The sequence below is a fragment of the Somniosus microcephalus genome, chromosome 11 (assembly GCF_052327205.1).
Source record: "Somniosus microcephalus isolate GS21.2 chromosome 11, FLI_Smic_1.0, whole genome shotgun sequence".
Classification (NCBI taxonomy): Eukaryota; Metazoa; Chordata; class Chondrichthyes; order Squaliformes; family Somniosidae; genus Somniosus; species Somniosus microcephalus.
The window spans coordinates 31,282,583-31,291,434 of record NC_140997.1 but is presented as its reverse complement, the minus strand read 5'-3'; the positions used below and the strand labels follow the sequence as shown (position 1 = coordinate 31,291,434).

Genomic DNA, 8,852 nt, shown 5'->3' with positions numbered 1-8,852 from the left:
CCCTTTCCCCGCATGCTGTGGAGTTTTAACTCCGCAGTGTGCGACTTTTGTCTTTGACAGGATTACTCACCCGGAAGTCAGCCTGATTGACAGGCTTGGCTTCCAGTTGGGTGGAGAGAACTCCAGATCACCCCGAAGTCCCAGCAACAAGCACTTGCTTGCCAGGTATAGCTTTTTGCAGCTGCTCCCTCTGCTTTACCTCAACAACAATAACTTGCAGTTATATAGCGCCTTTAATGTAGTTAAACGTCCCAAGGCACTTCACAGGAGCGTAATCAGACAAAGTGTGACACAGAGCCGCATAAGGAGATATTAGTACAGGTAAAGAGGTAGGTTAAAGGAGGAGAGAGAGGTGGAGAGGTTTAGGAAGGGAAATCCAGAGCTTAGGGCGTAGACAGCTGAAGGCACGGCCGCCAATGGTGGGGCGAAGGAAATTGGGGATTCATAAGAGGCCAGAATTGGAGGAATGCAGAGTTCCTGGGGTGGACCAGGAGGGGTGAGGCCATGGAGGAACTTGAACACAAGGATGATAACTTTTCCTTTGTTGTGTTGCTGACTCGGGAGCCAATGTAGGTCAGCAAGCACGGGGTGAACGGGACTTGGTGCGAGTTAGGTTCTGGGCAGCAGAGTTTTGGATGAGCTCAAGTTTACAGAGGGTGGAAGATGTGAGGCCGGCCAGGAGTGCGTTGGAATAGTCGAGTCTGAAGGTAACAAAGGCGTGGATGAGGGTTTCAGCAGCAGATGAGCTGGGGCAGGGGCGGGGATGAGCGAGATGTTATGGAAGTAGAAGTAGGTGATTTTGGTAATGGTGTGGCGACACGCCACCACTGGACATAATCCGCTCACGGCGGCCCTTTCCTCCAGCAACTTGTTTCCCGCAGGGACAGGCTGCCGGGAGCACTTCCTGTCTGGGAAGTATTTAAGTGGATGTGCGGGCTTTTCTAGTTCCTGTTTGCCATGTGGTCAGAATAAAGCAGTTGTGTTTTCAATAGCTCTGTCTCGACTCCCACGTTTGCCGCCGTATCTCAACAATGGAGAGGATATGGGGTCGGAAACTCCGCTCCGATTCGAATAGGGTGCCAAGGTTACAAACAGTTACCTCAAGTCCCAACTTCAGTCGGGCACCCCCGACCCTGGGAGCTGCACTGAGGGCCGGAAGAGACCCAGTAAGGTATGTTTTCTAGAATTATTTGAAGGGGGGAGGAGAGTTTCACAGAATCACAGAATCTACAGTGCAGATAGAGGCCATTTCGGCCCATCGAGCCTGCACCGACACATATCCCACCCTATCCCCATAACCCCACGTATTTAATCCCCTAACACTAAGGGTCAATTTATCATAGCCAAATCAACCTAACCTGCACATCTTTGGACTGTGGGAGGAAACCGGAGCACCCGGAGGAAACCCACGCAGACACAGGGAGAATGTGCAAACTCCACACAGACAGTCCCAGTGAGTCTGTTGAGGGGTTTTTCATTCTGTGAGGGGTATGAGATTGTGTGCTTGCCTCAGTGAGTTGGGGGTTTCTAGAGTGTAAATTTTGCCACAGCAGGTGTAGGGGTTTCGCAAAATTCCCCTGAAAACAAGAGAAACATTGGTCCACATCGTGGATGAAGATTTATGTGTTTTGAATTGCCTCTGGGTCAGATCAATGTTTTAAAGCATGCTCAGAACCACGAAAGACTGCTGAGCTGGGCTGAGCTGGACTACAACGGAATCGAAGAAATTCGTGGAAGTATTCACACACATTGAGAAAGAACATCTTGATTAAAATTTGTGCTTTTGAGCCCGGTCAAACACAGAGGTTTACAGCTTGTAATGTGTTTGTGTGAAAGACCTGTCAATCAAACCAGGGAGGTCAGGAGTTGCCCACTTGACCCGAGGCCACAGAGACAGGTTGTTATGGCTGGCTATGTTCAGCAACCAATCACAGTCAGCTAGGCAGCTTGTAATGTGTCTGTGTGAAAGACCTGTCAATCAAACCAGGGAGGTCAGGAGTTGCCCATTTGACCCAAGGCCGATTATGGCTGGCTATGTTGAAACAAGCAATTCAGCAACCAATCACAGTCCTTTTGTTTGTGTACTGGAACTTTAGGCGGGAATCTTTCCAGACAGAACGGCAGCAGCACACAGGTATAAAGATAGCTGCTGAGAAGCTTTGCTCTCTCTTTTTACTTCGCTGGACCACAGGTGAGCAGGGTGTTCTGACTCCTCAACAAGACAACCTAGCAAGGAGTTTGGGGTGGTGATTTAAGGGAATTACTAAGATTGTTTAAATAACATTGTAGTCATTGTATCCCTTGTTTTTGCCGTCTGTACCCCCTTGTTATATACTTTTGTTGCATTTACTATGTTCGTGTGGTATAGTTTATATTTGATTATGGTTCTTTAGTTTAATAAATTTTGACTTTGCTCATATCCAAACCAATTGTCCGCTTTAACATCATTAATTGTAAGTCCTCCAGTCAGAACTGAAAGGTGGGGTAGCGATTCGGAACCACTGTTAAAATTGGTTTACAGTGCAGCAGGCAAAAAGGCTGCTGGCCAGGTATGTTACCATAAACCAGGTAATAGATGCCCTCCTACACAGGGGAAGGATGAACTTTTATGTTAGCAGGGCATTTATTCGTCCATGGAAGTTGAAGGGACTTGGGATGATTTTTGTGCCATCGCCAGTTCTGTTGTTGGATGAGAAGCTCAGAGTGCCATCAGGCTGCAGGTGCCTTTCAGCTTCTTTCTTAAGTAACGTTTTCATTACTTTTCCAGGTCCAGCATCTTGCAATTTTTTTTAAGCTGCTCTGTGGTTTTTTTTTTAAAGAACCATTTGTGTGATTCTGAAAGTGGGTTAATTTATTTTTGGCTTTGGGTGGCCCTGTCACATAACTTATGTCCCATAACATAATGCTCACAACTCCACCTACAGCTGTAATACTTTTACCATGTTGGAACGGTCGCCACTTTTAATATATAAAATGTATCAATATTAAAAATGCAGTGATGTTGATGGATACTAATAAGATGCATGAAGAGATGGGGAGAAAAATTATCATTTCTGGAATGATCGAGGATAAAAAGTGTTGAAGGTGAGCTGACAGTTTAATTCCTTAAATTGAACGAAAATGTATTCAAGAGAAATATACAGAAACATAAACATAACATGACATCATAGAATCTTACAGCACAGAAGGAGGCCATTTGCCCAATTGGGCCTGTGCCGGCTCTTTGAAAGAGCTATCCAATTAGTTCCACTCCCCTGCTCTTTCCCCATAACCATTCAGGTTTTTCTTTTTCAAGCATATATCCAATTCCCTTTGGAAACTTTGAATCTGCTTCCACCGCCTTTTCAGGTAGTGCATTCCAGATAATAACAACTCGCTGCGTAAAAAACATTCTCCTCATCTCCTCCTGGTTCTTTTGCCAATTATCTTAAATCTGTGTCCTCTGGTTACTGACCCTTCTGCCAGTGGAAACCGTTTCTCCCTATCTACTCTATCAAAACCCTTCATAATTTTGATCACCTTTATTAAATCTCCCCTTAACCTTCTCTGCTTTAAGGAGAACAATCTCAGCTTCCCTAGTCTCTCTATATAACTCAAGTCTGTCATCCCCGGTACTATTCCACGGTGGCATAGTGGTTAGCACTGTTGCCTCACAGCGCCAGGGACCCGGGTTCAAATCTGGCCTCGGGCGACTGTCTGTGTGGAGTTTGCACATTCTCCCTGTGTCTGCGTGGGTTTCCTCCGGGTGCTCCGGTTTCCTCCCACAGTCCAAAGATGTGCAGGTTAGGTTGATTTGGCTATGATAAATTGACCCTTAGTGTTAGGGGATTAAATACGTGGGGTTACGGGGATAGGGTGGGATATGTGTCGGTGCAGGCTCGATGGGCCGAAATGGCCTCTATCTGCACTGTAGATTCTGTGATTCTGTAAATCTCGTCTGCATCCTCTCCAAGGCCTTGACATCCTTCCTAAAGTGTGATGCCCAGTACTGGACACAATACTCCAGCTGAAGCCCAACAAGTGATTTATAAAGGTTTAGCATAAGAACATGAGAACATAGAATTAGGAGCAGGAGTAGACCATATGGCCCCTCGAGCCTGCTCCGCCATTCAGTAAGATCATGGCTGATCTTCAACCTCAATTCCACTTTCCTGCCCGATCCCCATATCCCTTGATTCCCTTAGAGTCCAAAAATCTATCTATTTCAGCCTTAAATATACTCAACAACTCAGCATCCACAGCCCTTTGGGGAAGAGAATTCTAAAGATTCACAACCCTCTGAATGAAGAAATTCCTCCTCATCTCAGTCTTAAATAGCCAACCCCTTATCCTGAGACTGTGCCCCCTAGTTCTGGTCTCTCCAACCAGGGGAAACAACCTCTCAACATCTACCCTGTCAATCCCCCTCAAATCACCTCTCATTTTTCTAAGCTCCAGAGAGTATAGGCCCAATCTACTCAATCTCTCCTCATAGGACAACCCTCTCATCCCAGGGATCAATCTAGTGAACCTACTTTGCATCACCTCTAAGGCAAGTCTGTCCTTCCTCAGATAAGGAGACCAAAACTGTGCACAGTACTCCAGGTGTGGTCTCACCAAAGCCCTGTACAATTGTTGTAAGACTTCCTTACTCTTGTACGCCAACCCTCTTGCAATAAAGGCCAACATGCCATTTGCCTTCCTAATTGCTTGCTGTACCTGCATGCAAACTTTCTGTATTTCCTATATGAGGACACCTAAATCTCTCTGAACACCAAAATGTACAGGAAACTTTCTGGTATCTGGCACTGACGGGACCGAGCTGGTGCCGTTAGATCAAAACTGCTGTATAAACCAGTGGCAATGTTAAAACATACAGAGCTTTTCAGCTCCGTGTGAATCAGCAAACCCTGTTGCTTAGCAACAGCTTCAAAACAGTCGGCTGCAGCTGCAAGCGTCTCTAGCTGAAGCTGTTGCTTAGCTACAGACCTTGCAGAGCCTGACTGGGAAAAAAAAGCAACGAGAAGTAAAAAAACTTATAGAAAACGGCTCCTGAATTTTGCCGGTAGATAGAGCTTTCCGGACTTTTAACCTTCGGTTTAACGAAAGTTTCCTGTAATAGTTTTTCACCATTTAAAAAATATTCTGTTTTTCTATTCTTCCTATCAAATTAAATAACCACACATTTCCCAACATTATACTCCATCTGCCACCTTATTGCCCACTCACTTAACCTGTCTATATCCCTTTGCAGGCTCTTTAGGCTGGATTTTCATTCAGTAGTCGGGAAGGAGGCGGGACTACAACTTTCGGGTTTTATTCCCGCCTCCATCGAGATGCGGCCAATCCACGCGATTTTCCCTTGATTGACCTTGTTGAGGCCGCCCAGTGGGCTCAGCAGGCCAATTAAGGGCCACCCGGCAACAGGTGACGTCACAGACTGAAATTTCATCTGTCAAGACATCTTGACAGATGAAATATCAGTGTTTCACAGCTGTTTGAAGCTGTCAAACACTGACAGTCTTACTTCTAACCTGAGTCCTTCTACGCAGACTCAGTTAGAACTCACACCGGCACTGAAAGCTGAAGGCTGTCACTTTTGACAGATCGCAGCCATTCTGCTTTCAGTGCCGGCTGAATGATGGACTCCCGAAGCCTAGAGGAAGAAAGGCTGTAAAGGTAAGTACAGGTAATTTAAACTTCTTTACACGCTTTAGACACACCAAACACACTTACCTTTGCACTCATGCACCCATCACTCACCTGAACACTGACATCGCGACCCCTCCAAGTCCTTCAACCCAACGGCCTGACTGCTCTAACCTGGCGTGGTTTGGAGCCATCGGGAATCCCACACGACAACCTTCAAAATAGGGATTAGGCTAAAAACTGCCTGTTAACTATCTGTTAACAGGCAGTTAATTGGCACTAATCCATTCCCGCCTCGGGCCGGCGGGTCCCAGTGTGGAGCGGGTACCCGCCTCCTTTGAAACTTACGTGGAGACGGGTTTTGGGCGGGATGGTGTCAGGACCCCCGAATTCGGGATTTTAGCCCCCCGCACGCCTAAAAGCCCGCCTTACGGCACACTGAAAATCGACCCCTTTGTGTCCTCCTTGATATTGTACTCTATGGGCTCAATTTTAATAGCCCTGAGGAGGCAGGTTTGGAGGCGAGTCAGCAGCGAAAATCGGAAAAAATGGCTTCAGACTGCCAACCCAACTCCATCCCGCCCCCACGCAATTTTCATGTGTGTCAGGTCAGATGCTCCCAAACTGACCCGACTGGAACAGGTGGGACAGGTAGTTAAGGCAGTTAAGAGCCTGTTAACTGCCTTGCTAATCCTATTTTTATAGTGGTTTCCCATTTTCGTGCTTCTGGCTCCTGTTTCCCATCTTGTCAGAAACACACCAGCTGCAAGGAGACGAGTTTTTCGAGGACATGATTTGTAGTCATTGGTGCAGTACTTTACAAGCGCTCCTCTAACATGGCTGCCATTCAAATGCAACAACTTTGTTGTTGGAGGTTTGGGATAGGACTTTGCAAATCTACAGACCTTGTGACTGTTCAAGCTGACGCTCATCTGCAGTGTTACCTGATTGGAACGATTTCAGGCCACTTTGAGTGTGCGCTTGCAAGCTTCTTGCCTCAACTGAAATCTATAGCAACGCGATGAGAACCATTTACATCCTCTCATCCTGGCCGTCAGATTCAGAGGAAGAGCAGCCGCAGCAGCACCAGCACCAGCCACAACAGCAGCGCCAACCTCCTCCTCCCCCACCTGATGCTACACTGGACACAGGGCATCAGCCCCTGACAAAATTGCTGGCCAGGAGGCCAGCGATGGCATCTCCATGGCCAGATTTTCTTCACTTGATGCTGTAAACCCTGGCTGCCACATGATGCGCCAGGTTGAGACCATCCCACACCAGCACCATGAAGCATCCCTTTAATGTCCAAGCCATTCCATGCATACACATCACTATAGGGGGGGGGGGGGGGGGAGTTATGACTGAACAATCACTGGAACTCGGTAAAACACTTTTCAATGTGTGCTCAGATCTGTCCAATAAAGGGCACTTTTGGTAAAAGATATTACACTGTATGACAACATATTAGCAGAAACTTGGACGTTGGCTAAACCTTTCAAGTGCCTACGCTTGTGTGTTGTTAGTTGGTATGCTTGCAGTAGGATGAGAGTGAGTGTGAGGGGTGGCTAGTGAGATGGGGAAATGATAAAGTAGATAGAGAGGGTTGGGTGAAGGTTCAAGGTATGTTGGTGTCCTGGGGAGGTCTCTTCCACCCTTGGAAGGGAAGAGAACCTCCCTGTGTGCTGTGACTCCCTCCATAAGCATTTAAGGAAACCGGCAGATGACGTGTCATCAAATGACGTCATCAGATCCGCTTCTTGTTAATTGGCCGGTAAAGGCCAATCAAGGGAAAATCACGTCTGCAGAGCGGAGGCAGCTGGGGGCGGGATCGGAACCCAGAAACCAGCTGACCCGCTCCCATCCTGCCTCCAGAATTAAATTTGCGGCCTATGTCTCTATTTATAAAGGCCAGGATCCCATTTTTTTTTGCAGCCTTATCAACCTGTCCTGCCACCTTCATAGATTTGTGTATGTAAATCCCCAGGTCTCCCTGTTCTGCACTCCCTTAAATTTTACAATTTAGTTTATATTGCCTCTCCTCATTCCTCCTTCCAAAATGCATCACTTCACACTTCTCTGCTTTAAATTTCATCTGCCACGTGTCTACTCATTTTATCAGTCTGTCTATGTCCTCCTGAAGCCTGCTACTCTCCTCCTTATGGTTTAATACATTTCCAAATTTTGTGTCATCTGCAAACTTTGAAATTATGCCTCCTATACCCAAGTCCAAGTCATTAATATATATCAAAAAAGAGCTGTGGCCCTAATACTGACCCCTGGAGGACCCTCCAGTCTGATAAACAACCATTCCCCACTACTCTCTGCTTTCTGTGCCTTAGCCAATTTTGTAGCCATGCTACCACTGCCCCTTTAATCCCATGGGCTTCAATTTTACTAACAGGCCTATCACGTGTATCATCTAATGCAAGAAATTAGAAAAAAGTATGACAACAGCAAAAATGATTGTTGGTGCCAGTTTTAAAAGGTGATAGTCCCCTTAACCATAAAGGAGCTCTTATGTAAAATCAGAGAATTCTCAATGAGGAAAGAAAAGTCTGGAATAAACACTCTGAAATAGGCTCGTGTGCAGCATAATTCGCTTGCTGAAGTTTCCATGGAAACTCAGTGTTCAACATTGGATTTTAAATGTGTTAAGTCCCACTGCTCATTTCCTGTTGGGTAATGAGTTTACAGATTTTAATTACTGCATTTTGTTAATACTGTCTGTGAACATTTATCCTACTGTTTGGATTTATTTTCCTTAGGTGCTATGAATTGCCTCGTGTTTCAGATTTCTAAAAAAAAATCCTAATTTATGTTGATTCCTTCGCTAATCTCTCTTTCTAAATGGCAGAGCTGCTTCACTAATGCCTTGTAGTTTTAAATCATGAGAGTCTTGAGATGTACTCTCAACACAGATGTAAGTATGTTGCGTATTAGATGGAGACAAAAATATCAGAAGAAAACAAGGACTAGTGTTTTAACTCACTGCATCACCCAGTTCTCTCTTCTCAGCATTTTCGACCAGCTTTCTTCCCTCCTCACCTGAAGGTGGCGATTTATGCTGGGATACAGATCCACAGGTGCTGGCAACCCCTTGGTACCTTGCTCAAGTGGCCATTCTTTGAAACAATGGGTGTCAGTGGGTCATCACTGCTGAGCCTCGTCCTGTCCTTACCTAGTTTCCATACAGATGCACTTCCCTGTCGGAGTCATTGAATGGA

General features: G+C 46.0%; 1 protein-coding gene across 1 annotated transcript in view; it reads left to right on the top strand.

Annotated features, from left to right (window-relative positions):
* Positions 1–1,016: 1,016 nt before the first annotated feature.
* mettl26 (methyltransferase like 26) overlaps positions 1,017–8,852 on the top strand; it is a 40,569-nt gene continuing 32,733 nt past the window's right edge. The window contains exon 1 of the mRNA XM_086000432.1: positions 1,017–1,171. Within this exon, the coding sequence (XP_085856558.1) occupies positions 1,032–1,171 (140 nt within the window). The 5' untranslated portion in view covers positions 1,017–1,031. The remainder of the gene's footprint in view (positions 1,172–8,852) is intronic.